The 18,221-nt window shown below is 45.2% G+C and overlaps 1 protein-coding gene across 5 annotated transcripts in view; it reads right to left on the minus strand.

Annotated features, from left to right (window-relative positions):
- EYA3 (EYA transcriptional coactivator and phosphatase 3) overlaps positions 1-18,221 on the minus strand; it is a 59,928-nt gene that overhangs the window by 37,888 nt on the left and 3,819 nt on the right. For all 5 annotated transcript variants that reach the window (XM_074562580.1, XM_074562576.1, XM_074562581.1 and 2 more), the window contains exon 2: positions 920-1,014. In XM_074562580.1, coding sequence (XP_074418681.1) covers positions 920-952 — 33 coding nt within the window. In that variant the 5' untranslated portion in view covers positions 953-1,014. The remainder of the gene's footprint in view (positions 1-919; positions 1,015-18,221) is intronic.

An 18,221-nucleotide genomic window follows, 5' to 3' on the forward strand; every position in this document is an offset into this window, starting at 1 on the left:
TCAACGTTGTTCCTAAGTCATAAAATTGCATACGTGACACTACAATGTATTTTCTAAGTAGTTAAGTGAAGAGCATAAAATTCTCACATTAAAAAAACATCAAAATCCTTCCAATGGGAACATTACCAAATTGCCCTCGGCCTGTTACTCTTTTTGTGTGCATGTGAGACGGTCTGCAAAATTAAAATAAGCTTCACTCTCAAAGTAACTTGGCAATTTCTTGCTGAGTTTGCATCAGGTTACATTTGGGAATATAGCATTAATGCAAACCTTTTTGCTTAATTCCTACACTATTAGATTTTAGATATACAAATTTAACTTCATCTCACGCTGTATTAATAATTGCTCTACCCAAAACTTCTGTGATGTGATATTATCAGTTACTGATGATACAGACAGTGGTGCAAATATATAAGACGTCTGGACAGCAGTTTTTAACTTAGTCGAACACACTGTTAAATTAAGAATTTAAAAAAAAAAAGCTGTCCACCTGTGGAGATGACAGACCATGGGACCTTTTCAAGATCTTAAGCGCAAGAAGAATTAAAGACTATATACACTGTAATAACCGGCATGCTGATTCTGTCATTAAAATAGTGAATTTTAATTTCTCTAGAACAGGCTTGAAACGGTCTGGCTTTCTGAGCATAACAAATAATTATTAGGCATAATTTTGCCTAGAAAGATTGTAGAGTTTAAGCATAGATAACTATTCCTTTTACTGCTATTGCCTGTATGATTATATTAAATTAAATGTACAACGCATTTTACTAACAGCAAAATGGCTTTTTCACCTCTAGGTAAATATACTAAGTATAAGCCTTATTTTCCATTATTAATTAAAATAACCGTATACTGAATTTGTGAGATCACCAGTTCGTTTTATATGTTCATTTTTAGCCTTTTTAAATGTACTTACTGGTTGTTCGGGTAAGTCTTGTGGCTCTTCCATGGGTATTATTATTTTAATGTTTAAATGAGTCAAATCGAGTGTTCCTCGGCAGTCTTCAAAGCCTGTCAAAAAAAGGTGTTCATAGCTTTATGTACTTTTTGGGGGGGCTTATCATTTAGGCTATCAGAGAATATTAATTGTTACATATTCCACCCACAAGCTTTCTAAACTCGTGTTGCCATCTCCCAAGTAAAAGACGAAATTCATATACGGAAAGATTTCATAAACAAGGGATTTAGCTTTAAGCTTCAAGATACAAACAGACTTTTTCACGCACGTGGCACATTTCTGCATCATTCACTTGTACCATTCCAACTACAGAAGCTAATGTATCCATCAGACATGTGCACCATGATTTTAAAGACACTTTAAATGATCAAGTCGCGTCTACTAGGTCAGTAAACAGCGTGATTCAATCTAACCTGTTTTAATTTAGAACATTTATATAACGAACAAAAAAAAAAAATCAGGACAAGACCGTACACCTAAATGTATTTACACACAGGACTGTTCATTGTCAAATTCACAAAGGAAGTTCATTATTTCGATTGCACCCTTCAAAAAGAGAAGTTTGATGAAAATTCATAAAATAGTTTTTATTTTGGAAGCTAAGTAACCCAGTAGCATTTAGCATTGAGACCTTGGATACTATACCAAAGAGCTGCTATCCCCCCAGGGTTTTAAAACCACAAAAAGGAAATTTTGGAGATTGCCTTCACAACCTGATTAATTTTTTGCAATTTGCTGGGCAAAAGCTAAGGCAGGTGTCCTCCGTGGCATCCCCCTCTGCGCGACCAATGCTGACGAACAGCCTGACCCGGGCATTTGATTGCTGCTCTCATCTCAGAACCAGGGAATTAAAATCCAGCCCGACCCTCTCCGGACCAGTCCCGTCCCAGCTGCACCCCGAGCCCGTGGGTGCTTTGTCCCCCCCCAGCAGAGCTGTCCGTCCATACGCACGTGTGCGGCGCCGCACATGGAGCAGAACGTAAGTGGATCGCACAAATCAGAAGAAATGCTGAAAAAACACTTAGTGGTTTGGAAAACATTCGATACAGCGACTGTCTGTGCCGAGGTACAACCTACTCCTGCCTCCACGGCCATCAAGGTTTCGCTGCAAATCCCAGTGGAAATGCAAAAGGCCGTTTCCCCGGCTCTGCCTTCTCCGTGCCTTTCTGTTCTCCCACCCCGTCAGGCACCTTCACATCACGAAAACTGTCCCCGTGCAAAGTGACTAAACAATTCACAGAAACAACTTTTCCCGCATCCTGAAAACAACTGCCATTTCCCCCCCGGGGCCCCTGCCAGACCTACTTAACCCAGCAGCACGTGCAGCCAGCCTGCGGCGGAGCACCACATGCCAAGCACGGGGGCGCTTGGCAGCCTGCAATAATTTCATATTAACCATGAAAACACAAAGGATTTCTTCTCCCTCGTTTGAGGGCAGGTAAAGGTCTTACATACCGGGGTGTATCATATTTGCCAGGGTAAAATTTCACAAAGGGTTTGAGTATTTTCCGAGGCCGCCTCCCCTAATCAAAGCCACTTAAATGTAAATCAACTGAATTTATACTAAGTCTCTTCAATAACTCAGGGTCTTTTGAAATGCCCCTATTCCCACCACACACAAGAAAGTATACGATGCAAAGTACTACTGTCGCTGTCATTTTAAGTATAAAAGCTTATTTCCTTTTTACTTTTTTTGTAGGAATAACAGAAAAATCAAGACTTAAGAGAAACTGTGGCATTCAAAGATTATGAATAGGAGCGTAGAGTACAATAGCGAACAGCAAGAATGCTTGAAATTGATACCAACGGGTCCTGTCCTGTCCCTTGTCCTTCATTGTTGCTATTTGACACTGTTTCATTGTGTAATTTCTTAGAAAATTACCAAACTAAACTCTTCAGTATGGAAAAAAGATTCCAAACGACACTTTGATCCATGCAGCAATAACTTCCCATTCCACGCTTTGCTTAAAAGCTGTGAGTACTTCTTTAATGTTGTTTTTGAGAAGGATCTAAGTAATTAGAAAGACAAAAAGATTCCCAGAGTCATGTCAGAATATGTTAGTTACACTTGTCAACAGAACTGTCCTCCCAAATGAGCAGGGCATCTCCTAGCACCTGGAAGCAAATGAAAGCAGCAAAGCAGGCGAGCAGCAACCATGTGCCAAGATGGAAAGTGAAAACTTGACCTCTGGTGGCTTCATGCTTTCTTCTAGAGAACGCTCCATACCTCCAGAAACAGCAGCGTGGGGAGAAGACCTAGTGCTCATAGCTGTCGTGACATGGCAGGGGGCAGAACGACTAGAAGGAGCAGCGTGCGTTGGTAGATGAAAGGGATGTAGGTAACCGGTACCCCGGACTGCCCGGGAGTCAGCAACGGCCTCCTCCACCACCACCAGCCTAAGCTGCTGCTGAGGGAAGAGCTCCTGCCCCTCCGTACCTCCAGCAACCCGCTCTTGCTCGCCTGACACCCCTTCCTCTGTGGCCACCAAAGTGCTGGTGCGGCTGACCAGCAGTCTGGATGTGGGACCTGACCTTCTTCTAAGGAAAAAGAAAGAAAGGGAGGAGGGGAAAAAAAAAAAAGAGGCACCCAAGCACAACCTTTCTGCTGAGCTGCTGCAAGCGGGACCGGCTCTGGGCTCACCCAGCCCCACGCCTGGGTAGCCACCAGGATGGGGACCAGGCAGCGCACGCTGGCAGGGTAGTAGGATGCCCCTTTTCAGTGGCGGCTGTAGTAAATGAATCCATAATTTTACCATCTTATTTATGTTTCACTTTGGCAAAACAGAAGATGTAAGTCACAGCGGTATACACACAGCTCCGCAGCCTTTCAACCCGTATCACTGTCCACCCCATCTCCCCGTTCTCCTCTAGAGCCGCCACACGGCCGCTCCTGGCTGGCCACGGAAAGCAGTGGGACACCAAGCAAGGCCAGAGCCTCTTCCAGCCATCACCTGTGGAGCGCGGAGCCAGGCAGGGAGCTGCCTGCTCTCTCCTCCTGCAGGGAGAGCGGAGCAAAGCTGCTGACAGCTTCAGCGCCAGGATCCGGGCAGCAGCTGCTCCGGCCACGCGCGTTTCCTTAACAGCACCATCCACGACGGCTGACCCCCCCCCGCTGCCCACCTGGCCCCGGGGCTGGGGTACCCTCAGGGCAGCACCCAGGGCAGCAGGCCCAGCCGGGGCGGCCACCACACGCCGCCTCTTCGCCCGGGAGCAGAGGGACGCACGACGCAGCGCCCGGGTTTCCAAAAAACACACGCCGCCTCTGGCACCTCCTCAGCTGGAGCCACCCCAGTGTATTGTCTTACTCAGCACGCAGCTCACCATGAACAAAGGTGATTTTTAAAAACTGAAGATAAACAACACTGATTTTTTATTTTATTTCCCCCCCCCCCCCCCCCATCTCAAAATGACGTTTTTAACTTGTATAAAACTCAAGGCGACTGTGCTTCAGCTAAGCTTATCTCACAGTTTCTATCATGGAACGCTTTAAAACCGTAAGTGACTGCAATGGAAGAGATATCGACACAGATCTTCAACACCCTCAGCTCCACAGAGCCCACATTGCTGCAGCTGCACTCGGGACAGGGGCTGCCAACGCAGCCGCCATCGCTCTCGCTCCCCATCCCAGGCAAACCACAGCTTCCAAATGGGCACCGACGCGCCTAACCTCGGAAGAGATCAGTGATTAACAGCTTTGGGAGCAGCGGGGGTTTGGTCACTTCTTCCATCTATAGATCTATTTCTAATTATTTTTTTTTTCCTGAGAGGGAGGTCTGAAAAGTAGATTCCGGCAGTGAGAATATTTCTGTGGGCCACTGGCCTTGTCAATGAGAACACCAGTACAAAACGTAACCGAGCGTGCAACACGCCATCACGTGAGCTGCCGCAATGAAAGAAACATTCAGAAAAAGGAGTCAAGTGTTACACTCATGAAAACCAGCAAATTACCATATTTTTTTCCCATTATGAGGTGGTTTTCATTATTTACCTGATGAAAATTATTTTGTAATACCTGAATTAAACAACATTTTTTATTTAAGCTAGACTGGTTTTGAAAGCCATCCTGGTCCAATTCCGACTTGCACAGAACACCAACAATGTAAAACTATCAGAGATAGGTGTTTTGCACGTCTTTTCATTTTGCTTGCTCAATTTGTGGAGACACGGTATCTAAACTCCAAAACAGAAGGCATCAAAGCACAGGAACGGAGTGCAGAATCGCACAGATCAGCTGCCTGCCTTCTGTTCCACGCGAGACTGCTACGCCAGTAATTCCCTTTTAAAAGCCCTGGCAAGCTATGTACAGTTTCTTGCTCTAAATCCTGTTTTAAATATCCTAAAACGCAAAGTCTACTTTGCTAGTCTAGTCATAGCGATACTATGGATATAATTTCTGAAAGCCACCCGCTGTTAGCATCAGGCCAGACTGCTATTTGCTTTCATTCTGCTCTTTTCGAGCCCGTCTGCCTTGGCTTGGAAAATTTCGGCTCAGTTCTCCCAAGCTGCAAATAATTAAAGTCAAGGATACTGTGATAAAACCAACAAGCAGTAATTATACTGCTGAGAAAAAAAGCTGTTTGAATATGGTTTTATGTTACTTTAAAATAGCCACTACTTAGCTAAGAACAAAGCTTTCGTTAGTGTAGTGAAAACCCATTTATTAAACAGAAAGTTAAAATAACTGTGCATACTTGTATGCACCGTAACGTAATCTATACGGTTATTTCCACTCCTTATTTACTCAAGAGCCAGCACCTTACCATGAAGGGCAATGGATATATGAATTAAGCAGCAGCAGCAGCAGTGTCTAAGCTTCCTATATTTTCCAGTGGAGCGTTCCATGGTAATCTCTCCCATGCTGCTACGCTCCACGCACACAGGATCAGAGAGTGCAGCCAAAGGGATCCAAGCCATCGTCAACTGGAGCAGGGTTTTTCCTTGCAATATGTTTTCACGCCGGGCCGCTCACCATGTGACAAATTGCTTCTTTCAGAGAAGAGCAGAACTTGGCACAGCGGGATGTGGTGGGTCCACCCCCACCCTTTTTTTTTTTTTTTAAATTTAATTAAAAATATCCCAATAAATAAATACAAAAAGTGAAGAGAGGAGAGACACGTACTGACATTACTACGCACTGCACAGCTGCTGAGTGCTTTTTTTATTCTGAAGGTTTATGAGTTAAGTTTTAATCTTCAGGCAAAATACGCCATCAGCCATCTCCCACGCCAGCAGTGACCCGTGCCCCTCCACATCAGAGTGTGAGCCGGCTTATGGATATCACAGAATCATAGAATGGCTTGGGTTGGAAGGGACCTTAAAGGTCATCAAGTTCCATGGCACAAGCAGGGACACCTCCCACCAGCCCAGGTTGCTCCAAGCCCCGTCCAACCTGGCCTTGAACCCCTCCACGGATGGGGCAGCCACAGCTTCTCTGGGCAACCTGGGCCAGGGGCTCACCGCCCTCACAGACAAGAATTTCTTCCCCAGATCTCATCTAAATCTCCCCTCTTCCAGTATAAAACCGTTCCCCCTCGTCCCATGGCTCCCCTCCCTGATCCAGAGTCCCTCCCCAGCTTTCCCGGAGCCCCTTTAGGGACTGGAAGGGGCTGGAAGGTCTCCCCGGAGCCTTCTCTTCTCCAGGCTGAACCCCCCCCAGCTCTCTCAGCCTGTCCTCACAGCAGAGGGGCTCCAGCCCTCCCAGCATCTCCGGGGCCTCCTCTGGCCCCGCTCCAACAGCTCCGTGTCCTTCTGCTGTTGGTGCCCCAGCGCTGGAGGCAGCACTGCAGGGGGGTCTCACAGAGCGGAGCAGAGGGGCAGAATCCCCCCCTGGCCCTGCTGCCCACACCGCTGGGGATGAGCCCAGGCCGAGGGGGGTTTCTCCACTGCCAGCCCACACTGACAGCTCATGTTGAGCTTCTCATCCACCAACACCCCAGGTCCTTCTCCTCAGGGCCGCTCTCCATCCATTCTCCGTCCAGCCTGGATCTGTGCTTGGGATTGCCCTGACCCACCTGCACTTGGTTCCCCAATGAACCTCCTTGTTCCAGAGGGAAGTTTCTTCACAATTTCATCCTTCCCCATATCTCAGCATTCCCATATCCAACTGTGATAATATTTCATCAGCCAAGCTGCTGAAATATTTCCAACTTGGTATTCAACACGGCCAAACCAGCATCCTGCCAACACCGAGGAAGCAAACCCAGTTCGCTGCCTGCTCCTGCAGGATCTCTCATGAGGGTTTGGCAAAAACAGGCATTCTATAAACTTTTGAAGAATCTCCCATTTTGTTTTTAAACAGCTTGATTAAAGATCACAGGAAATGACAGCGTCAGCCTGGTTCCTGGTTTGGTCTCTGTCGAAAAACAGCCCCTTAAGGAGCTGTCAGGAATTAACAATTTTGTGTAGTAAGCTTCATTTTTCTTCCCTTCAGGCAAAAACAAGATAATTGGAATTCTTCATGAAGATGCATCACAGTGATGCAAACAAAATGAGTGAGTAGATGCCTGGGTGTGTAAAATGTTCTATCTGGGGAGTCTGAATATAAACTCAAAAAACTTTAAAGGTACCTTAAAAAAAAAAGGGGGAATCACGGTATTTAATATGCTAATGCAACTCCAGTGACAGGCGAAGAAAGGCGCAGGAGAGCAAAAGAGGAGGGGCCCATCCAGCCTTCCTCCTCCACTACAGAATGAAATACTTAAATCATTTGCTTTCACAAGTAGACCTGCAAGTAACACAACCAATGATCTCCTTCCCAGGGTGCTCACAAGTTCATTTATAAATATCACACTAAGGCTGCACATTCAGTATCTGCCAGTCATCCCACGGCTGCCAAGCGGATGAGAATAGATGCACTGCTCCGGTGTTTGACAATACATACGGAGTAAGAGGGCAAAGGAACTCAAGTTTCCAACTTCAAATTGTGATAGCCCCAAACCCTTCTTTCAAACACTATCAACAATCAACTCCTCAGACAACAGACTCGCTCTCCAAAACAATTCTTAAAAATTCCCTCTAAAATCCATCCTTAAGGTGCCATACCTCAAGCTTTGTTTTGTTTGATACCCCCTTTTTGTAAGTACAGTTCTCTCCTATTTTCCTTTTTCAGCAGCAGAGAGCGGCCGTTTAAAAAAACCCACCAGAACCGAGTTAATGAATGAAAGCTGCACTACACTCCAGCCTGCTGATTTCGTATCTTTAACAAATCCGGTGGATCTCACGGCAAAGATTTATACTCTGCTATTCTTTGCTTTTTCCTCACTCTCCACACGCACACCCACACACCCAGATACACACATGGATATTTGCAAAATACTATGAAGAATATCAAAGAATAAATCTTTGCCGTTATATCCGCGGGATTGTTTACCGCTCTCTAGCCGTGCTCTCTCTTCCCTTCTTTGTTAACCGGGAAGGCTCGGAATAAAACACTATAGAAGTTACGGGGAAGGCAGATTGTATGCCCTATTTTTGAAGGTGCGAGTGTCCATGACGAGCCTGTAAACACAGCCCTGTGATTGAAAAATCACGGTTTGATTAAAATTTCATAATCTTAAAATGGGAAAAAAGAAAAAAAATTTCATTAATAGGAATTTTCACATTATTTTTACATCCTGGAAAGGTTATCAACGTTAAGACCGTCTGCAGTTCACTTCGCTTGAACAATGACACACACGCAGCTTGGCTTTCCAGTTCTTATGCAATTCTGTTAAATTCGATTTTGAAACACAGCAGGGAAATTTTTAATGGGGAAAAGAACTGTTTTCAGAAAAGGAAAATTTGGAAATAACAGCTTCATCCGAGAAAAACAACTCCCACTGAGCCCAGAAACAAGTCGGCAATTTCTTCTAGATCTAACATGCTCGGCTCACATGGCACAAGATGACAAAACTGCTATTAACCTTTTAGTTACAAAACAAAGACAGTAATTTATGTAAATGTAACAAAAGCAGAAGAGTCGGTTTCCTCCTCTGTTCATGAGGATTCAACTTGTGCTGAGACTTACCGGATTTTTCCCTGAAGACCACAAGTTCTAAGATACCCGGTATCTTGGGGCTCACCTAAGTTTTTGTGGTTTAGATAACCAATAAACGGGTGACAAATCCCTAGAGCTGCAGCTCCGGGGGAAAAAAAAAAAAAAACCAAAAAAACCACGCTGTTTGTCTTAAAAGCTTTTTAAAATAAACCCTCAGACAGCAGAGCACGCTGCCCTTAATTTCGAGAAGCCACTTCAGACATATTCAAATAGATTAGGAAATTTCCTGAACAAAAGACTGCAATTCTTAATCCTCTGTCAGTCAAACAGCAAATCTGCATTATATTAACCACAAAAAAAAGGAATTATTTATATTATGCAGCTCTAAACTTTATTTTCAATAAAAGATTTCACTAATGCATATCAAAAAGCCATATAGCTACCGCCATGGGCTACCAGGAAATTAATCTGTAGTTCTGTTTGAAAGAAACTGTTTCAGTACTCAACTTTCACCACGATTTTATTAAAAAGGTTGTGACTATGGTAAATTTACTTATTTCTTCTGTTATTTTGCGTTAGAGGCAGCCATGGTATTTATCACGGTGCAATCAGTTCTGAGAACATCTGCAGCTATTTGAGTCTTAGCAACAACAGTTGCTAGAGTAACCGGCTCGAAAAAATTAAAGAATAAAGTACTGGATATTTGAGATTTTTTACAGGGGAAAAAAAGGTTTAAATGATGGTGTTCAACACGCAGCCGCTCAGTAAGAGCCGCTGCTTTCAGTTAAGCTTATTTACGCTTCGCACAGAACCAGTCCTGCTGGCAAGGGCAGGCGGGAGGACAGAAACACCCCACTGGGTCAGACAAACGCTCTGTCTCGCTCAGCGCAGCGCCAGCTCCACCAGCGCCGCCAGCAGCAGGGACTGGGGGAGCCCGGCCCCTCTCACCACCCCGCAGGCCCGCCGGCATGGGACCACGGAGGGGACATCCCTGCCTCCTCCTCCAGCAGCCGCTCACGGATCTGCTTCCCACCAATTTGCCCGCTGCCTCTCTGAACCGGCTGCCGTCAGCAGCTCCCGACCTGCCGCATAAACAATTTCTCAGCAAGGAGTTCCCGAGTGCCTTCGGTCCTAGTGCGGCAGGATTGGGTGAGCAGCTCCTCTTTCAACACGTCCCCTGCCTTCAGGATTTTGTGAACCTTGATTACATTCTCTCTCCAAGTCAGTCCCAGGCCTCAGCTTCTCTTCGTGAGGCTCCATCCCCTGCGATCACTGCTCCCCTCTTGAGACGCAGCGGCCAGAACTGCACGTAGAATACGAGATGTGGCTGCAACCGCAGCTTTACTACCGAGCAGTAAAACGATGTCTCTGGTGTTTTCAACACCCTTCCTAATGACAGCCAAAATCATTGGCTTTTTGTTTGGCTGCCGCTTACACTAAGTAATCATTTCAACGGACCGTCACCGTCCTCAGGTTCTCCTCCTGGAGCAGTAACTGCCTGTTCCGAGTTCAGCCATATGCAGATAGGGTTTAGCTTGCTTTTCCCTAGATGAATTACTCTTAATTTAAGGAAAGCAATCTAAACCATACTTATGCTAATACCGTAAGTTCTCGTAAATTCATCTACACTGAAGCTCTTCTGCCACCTTTTTGATCACTCAGCTAGGCAATATTCTTCCGCCTTTGGTGTGGCTTTTTATGACTCAAAAGTTCAGTAACATCAGTAAAGTTTGATCCGGAGAAACAAATGACCGGTGAAATATCCAAGGTAAAAATGCTGGACAAAAGCAGCTTAAGTGCAAACATTAAGTGCACCACAGTGCTGTTTCTTCTCCAGCCTTTGAAGTGACCATTAAGCCCTGTCCTCTGCTCCCTACGCTTGCTAATCATAGACTCATAGAATCTTCATGGTTGGAAAGGACCTTTGAGATCATTGAGTCCAACCATACACACACACACAAAAAACACCACACGAAAAAAAACCCAAAACAAACAAACAAAAAACCCCAACAACCTCTCAAGTTAGAGGGCTTTCTAGTAGGTTTGTCAGGGCAGACCCACCAAGCAGGGGATGGCACATGTGAAACAGCGACAAAAATGCTCAGACAAACCAGCTCTGCTATGGACCCACAGCCAGAGCTCTTGCGCAGTCAGAACAAGGGTAGTCAAAGAAGTGGAATATTGTGGTGGATGCTCACTACAGATCCTCTGTCAAGAGGTGAATGAAGCCATCTTTAAACAGCTGACAAAACCCAGTGATCGCAGACCCCAGTTTGCAGGAGGGACTTTAACCACCCCAGTATCGACTGTAAGAGCAACGTGGTGGGGCAAACAAAAGTCAGGTTTCTCAGTGCATCCATTTTTTTTTTTATGTAGTGATGTGACATGGTAACAGTTCAAGATCCCAGAAATGAAGACGACAAGTAACAAAATTAATAGCCATATTCCAGTTTGTTCAGGAGACTGATCTGATAAGTACGGTACTACAGGAGGGCCTGAAGGAGCAATGCAGCCCAGGATTGATGGCTGATCCTCAAGGACAGCTTTCCACCAAGAATGCATCCCAACATACAGGAAAATGAGCAGATGAAGAAGGACAGTTTGGCTGGACAGTGAACTTCCAACAAAGCTCAAAAAGGAAGCAAAGACCAGATACATGTGAGGAATTCACCAGAACTGATGAAGCACGCAGAGATCAGAAGCTTGGCTGGCTCAAATCCGGCGGGGGATGCAAAGGGCAACAAGAAGGGCTTCTAGGGCTCCTGTGAGCACGCTGGCAGCAAAAGACCAAGAAAAACCACTGGCTGAGCAGGGCAGGCAATCAACTGACCAAGGACGCAGGAAAGGTTGTGGTATTCAAGGTCTTCCTTGCCAGGCTTTACCATCAAGGTCTGCGCTCAGGCCTCCCAAGTCCTTGTGCCTGGTGGCAGAGCTTGGAGGAAGAAAGTGCCACCTGTCAGGGCCCCCAGCTGATATCCCTCCTCCTGGGGGTTTGGTTACCTGGGCTCAGAGCCAAGATAGTACAGCTGGTGACCTTGGGGACAGCTTTTCCAGAAAGCTCTACTGAAGGCTTCAGCAAAGGTCACCACTTCCTGCCTCAGGAGCTGCTTTTTAGCTGCAGCTCTCACCCTTGGCACCCACCTGAGCTACAGACTTGACTTCCCAGCTTGACCTCACCGTGGATCCATCTGCCAACCCGGGCTCTTGCCTTAACCCAGCTACCTGCCATCACCCAGCCTGCCCGGAGGGACCGTACCCTTGCTGGTGAGGCCACTGCCACCACCTGCCTTGTACCACACTTAGCATCCCTTCCCTTAGGGACCAGCATGTCCCAGCTGCTCCCACACACTAACAATGGTACAGAAAGATGAAGTTGGAGACCACCTTAAGAGAACTGGACACACACAACTCCGTAAGACCAAATGGGATGGAAAAGGAGCTGCTCTCTATCATTTTTGAAGGGTCATATCAAGCCAGGAGGTGACCGATGACTGCAAAAGGGCAAATGCCACCTTCAAGACTGGCAATAAGGGAGAAAAAGGCCAGTTAGACTTGCCTGTCTCCCTGCAGTGCCTCAGGGCACTGCGGAGCAAATCCCCAGAGACCATTCACATGCACAGGAAGGACAAGAAAGTGACTGGGAACAAGCAGCATGGATCCACCAAAGGCAAATGGTGCCCGGTCAACCTGACCGCCCTTTCTGATGAAATTATTTGCTCTGGGGAGTAAGAGAGCTGTAAATATTCTGCATGCCGTTTTAGTAACGCAGAGTCCTTCAGCATCCTTGCAGCCACGCTGGGCAGGTACAAACTATGGACACACTACATGGTGGACGAAAAACTGTCTGCGGACTGCCAGGTTCAAAGGACTGTGATTACACGCCTGCAGTCTAACTAGTGGGTGGTAACAAAAAGTCCACCTACAAGCGGACACAATATTAACATCATCATGACCAGTGCAACAGCACATAACACCCCTTCAAAAAAAAAATATCTGTGGATAAGACCAAACTAGGGGGGGTGCGGTCCAAAAGCCTGAAAAGCAGAACCGTGATGTGCTGGAAGACTGGACCAGCAGGAACCTTGTGAAGTTCAAGAAGGGCAAGAGCTATGTGCCACCCTAGGGATGGAGGAACCCCATGCAAGGGGACAGGCTGGGAACAAACTGTGAGGTCACAGTTCTGCAGGAAAGAAACTGGAGATCCTAGTGGACAAGTTCAACATGAGTCAGCTGCGAGTCCTGGCAGCAATGAAGGCATGTCCCAAGCTAGGCTAAAAAGATATCACAGAAAAGACACAGCCGGATTCATCTCAAGCGCCTAGAGAAAGAGGTAACTGTCACAAATTGCAAGAAGGAAAATCCCAGCTTGACATAAGGAAAAATTTCCTCACCTTGTGAGTCTTCTGCACTGCAAGAGTGACCCAAAGGGGTGGTGAAATGTCCACTCCTGCACATTTTCAAAACCCCTGTGGACAAGACCCTGAACAACCTACCTCCTGTGAGCAGGAGGTTGAAGAAGGCCACCTTCTGAGGCCCCCTGCAGTTCAAATGTATGCTGTCACAAGCTTCCCACTGACAGAGAACCTCTCCTCCAAGCCTGGGGAAACTTAGCTTCTTTAATACAACTTTGTCAAATGTTTTCTGAAAAGTTGATTATACCTGTTGCTTCTGCCTATCCATACACTTGCAGAACTCCAGTACGTTAACAATGTGGAATTTCCCTTTACAGAAGCCATGCTGACTCTTTTCCAATGGACTGTACTTTCCAGTAAGCAGTGCTTTTGTCCTTTATAACTATCGTCTTATTGCTGCTGGAAATCTGTCACCTGTATGGTGTTCCCAGGATGTCCTCGAGAGCCCATCTTTAGCAGTAAGAGTGACAACAAGGAATTCACTGTGCTTGGCTGTTATGCCTTACTATCCCCAGAGGCCCATTCCACCACCCTCGGTCACGAAACAGTCCCACACAATCACTACCGGGATTCCTGTTCTTGATGGATCTGGAGAATGTATTTCTACTGGTTTGAGCCTCCTGTGCAAGCTGCTCTTCAACTCCCTTTTCACCCTTTTTAAATTCTCCTTTTACATTTCACCTGCCACGCTACAGATTTTCCTGTTCTCACTGGGTTTGCTTTCCATTAAGCGCTCATCTTCTCCCCATGATGGCTTTTTAGCTTTTCCATTGAGCCACGCAGAGATTTTGGGGAGGGACGATCATTTTGTTCACTTTCAAACGGTATACCTTGGCTTCTGACACAGTATTTTTTAAACAATCTCTAACAGCGGCTCCCTGTAGGCTGCTGTTTGGGCAGATCGTTTTATGATTTGGGGGATTTTTAAACCACTTGATGTATTTTCATTTCTTGACATTTAATATCCATGTGCTGGATCTATTTTGTCTGCTGTCCCCTTCTACTCAGTTATATTTAATTGTGCTGTGGTTGCTATAAGCCGTCCCACTACTAGCTTTAAGTAGGTCCTATGTACCACAACACTCCAAAAAGCAGCTTCTCTTGTCAGTTTAAACTTGGTTGTTATAGGAGGCAGTCATTTATTGCATTAGAAAAGGGTTCTCTCTACCTCGCCTCCAATGAGGCACAGACCCGGTCTCTCTCCAGTAGCTGAAATCTCCCACTATAACTCCCAAACTTCCAGCTCCTCCAATCTTACCTTCTAGCTCCTGACCACTATCACTGCCCTGATCCAGGGGTTGCCAGTATAATCCTAGTAGTATATCTGACGTCTAGGATTTCCACCCATACAGACTCAACAGTGCTTCTCTTTTCCTGTATTCGCAACACTATTATTACCCTTTACAAAAATCCTTCATGCCCAGTGCCCGTGTCCCACTCTATACCCTACCCCTATACCCTATACCTACCTCTATACCCTACCCTACAGCTGGTACCCTGGCACTACAGCATCCCGGGCAGTCTCCTTCCACCATATCTCAGTGGCACTTGTTACAGCACAGATAGCATCACCGTGGGGTTAGTTCCCCATAATCACCATCAAAAGAGCATCTCTAATGACATTGATACAATAATCAGTACGATTAGAGTATCTACAACTAGCTAATACTATTGTGTCACAAGTCACCCAAAAAAGAAAGAATACGCTCCGTTTGTAATTCAACAACCCCAAAAACTTACAATTAGCATTACAGTACTATCAACAGGTATCAAACAAATGCAGACTTAGAAGGTAAACGATTCACTTCTTGCTACAGGTCACCGGCAGAATCCTCTTCCCTCCCTACCCTGGGGAGGTCAGCTTCAAATAAGAATTAACATTTCACGAATGGAAGCATCATCTCCTCTGCTAGGTACAACTTTCACAAAGAAAAGCATGATGACTTTTTTTTCCAGATCGATCCTAGAGGTTCTCTTTCTCCAAATTCTCTTTTTCTTTCATGTTAGTTCAGGTCCTCTTCAGTGTGAATCAAAATTAACATGTGCTACCAGTGACCAACTCGCATGCAACCCAAGAACCCTCTGAGCTGATGACGAGTATGTCGTGCATTACCTTTCAAAAAAGAGAAGGGGCTCTTTATTTACTGTCAGTGCTTCTAGCTTCCCTATGCTCCAGACTAGGACAATAAGTAAAAAAGCTACATTCAAATGCACAAAAACAGTACAAAGTTTCTACACAATCCTCAAAAGATATTGCATCCAGGACAAACAACTTTCGCAGTAAAAACCAGATTCATACTTCCTTTCTCTTCCCGTTGTTGTCCTCCCATCTATTTCAATTTCTTTTTTTCTCTTTCATGCCATTATTTATTTATTTGAATTATCTAACTGCCAGTCTAGTCATTACATAACTTTGTATTTAGCCCATGCAAAATATTTTCAGTGCAAGAATCCTCAAATATATTAACTTCTGAAAACAATGACTCATTCCAATCAACAACTCTCTTCTCCAGAAAACAAAAATACACTTCTAGTCAACAAAACTGTGGTGACATAAGCTTTCAGTTCTTTGGATCTGTCCTACTTGAAACCTTTTATTTACTACAGAGAAAGACAGCTTTAGCTCTGCGCATTCTTCCAAATCTTCTTCTAACCACAGAAAAGCAGTGTACTCAGTACCCAACGTGGGTGACTACTCACTATTGCAATTAGTGAGCCTCTGGGTTCATTCACAAGCAGCAACACCAGAGGGTCACCACATGCTGCTACCATACAGAGAAAAATCATTTGAAGGCCCTGAAGCAACAGGACGACACACACCAAAGATCAGGACAAAGGAAACGCAGCAGGAAAGGCTTCATAGAATCATAGGGGTTGGAAAGGGACCTCTGGAGATCACCCAGTCCAACCCCCTGCCAGAGCAGGGTCACCCAGAGCAGGTGGCACAGGAACGCCTCCAGGCGGGTTTGGGATGTCTCCAGAGACGCAGACTCCCCCACCTCTCTGGGCAGCCTGTGCCAGGGCTCTGCCACCCTCACAGCAAAGAAGTTCCTCCTCATGTTTAGGTTACCTTTTAATAACATAAGAAGCCTTGTCTGAGATTGGTTTTGGTTCACAGGGGTCTCAGTCAGGCTATTTCACCAGATTCAGCCAAATGGTAACTACACATATTACAAAGAGCAACAAAACAGTCAACAGGAGTTGATGGAGAGCCACCAAGGGGGTCTTAGGGGTTTTTTTTGGTTTTCTTCTTCTCTCTCTCTTTTTTTTTTTTTTTTTTTTTTAACCTTACTGCATTTCCAGAGTTACAGCTTTTCGGGGGAGGAAGAGGGGGTGGGAAGAGGAGGTGAGATAAAGAAAAGCATGAGACTTCACAGTTCACACAACTGTGGTCATACAAAGAGACTCAAACTTTGTCTCTGCACCTTTCTACACTGTGTGTGAGGTTTTCTCCGGTCAATATTTGAAAAACAAACAAAACAAACAAAGAAAAGCGAATGAATTACTCTGCTTCAGGCATCATGTAAGCCAGGTCCTCTAACCTTCTGGTACATGCAAGTGTTGCTTGTTTCCAGGAGGAAACAAACAAGATCATGATGTTCATTGCTATAAATACAGCTTCTTCAGACCTTGTCAGTGAGAATTAATCTCTAACCGGACAAGAAATAAATCCTAGCAAAAATAGTGCTGTGTGTTCTGACGTTTCTGATGCTTGCAGAAAATCTAGAACACAAAATGAATGTGCACAGATGAATGACCAGGTCATTGTTTCACTCAGATATTTGTAATCGGTCGAGTTGTGGCAAATGATAATATTGTGCATTTCAATTTTACCTGACACCAGCTGCAAAGTGAATCACATTATGCAAACTACTGCAGTTGTAATCGAAGACACTTTAACCTTACACCCTGTTAAGTTACAATCAGTTTTATCTGACAACCAGGACGGGCAAGGAACGCAGGCACAACTCATTTTCGCAGCTCCAGGAGCCCTCGTGGCTCTGCCCCGGTGACCGCGTGCCCATCCCCGGGGCAGCCAGGGGCCCAGGCGAGCGACTGCCACGACAGAACCAGGACTGCAGAAGCAGCAGGATGGCACACGCCTTCAGGCTAAACGAGAGCCCGCAGAATTAGTATCTTCTTGCTCACTGTATGTAACAGGTAACCTTTGAGAAAGAACAGTCCACAGTATTTTCTGCTGCCTTTTAGCTCCAAAACTGGCCAACATCAAGGAATTCCCCAAAAGGCTGTCTTCTTTGACGTAGGCCTATTCCAGCCCATGGAATCTGCCAAAAATTCTCTTAAACTACTCCACTTTTTACTATCCTCATTGGAAAAAGACACTGCATGACTTACACTGGATTCTGGTAGTAGTTCAGCAAGAACTAACACTTCCAGTAAAGACCAATTATATAAATATATGTATCTATTTATTGTAATGGCATCCACAAAAAAAGTCATTTCAAGCAGAGATTAGAGAAACTTACTCAAGAACTTAGTGCTGTTTTTTCTCCAGCATGAAGTTAAATTCTGTAGGCCCTGGAACACTACTACACAGATTATAATTCATAGAATTGTCAAACTACTTGTGCTATCTTATTTTAAAATGCTGATAGCAGTGGCATCATTGACTCATGGGGACTTTTTGGCTTTCTTCAGGTCAGGCAAATTCTGTGAGAATTTTGTAACTTTTTTTTTTTTTTAAGCCAGAAGAATTTTTTTTTTCTCATATCCAGAAAGGTCAACATAGCAGCAGGCTTGGCATGAGAGCTAATTACTGGATAGGGAAAAAAAAAAAAAAAAAGATACAGTAGAAAAAGAAGACCTAAACCTCGCGTGTCTTTATACTTCTCCAGAACACCAGCCAAGCTAA

Source organism: Larus michahellis, chromosome 19 (assembly GCF_964199755.1).
Source record: "Larus michahellis chromosome 19, bLarMic1.1, whole genome shotgun sequence".
Classification (NCBI taxonomy): Eukaryota; Metazoa; Chordata; class Aves; order Charadriiformes; family Laridae; genus Larus; species Larus michahellis.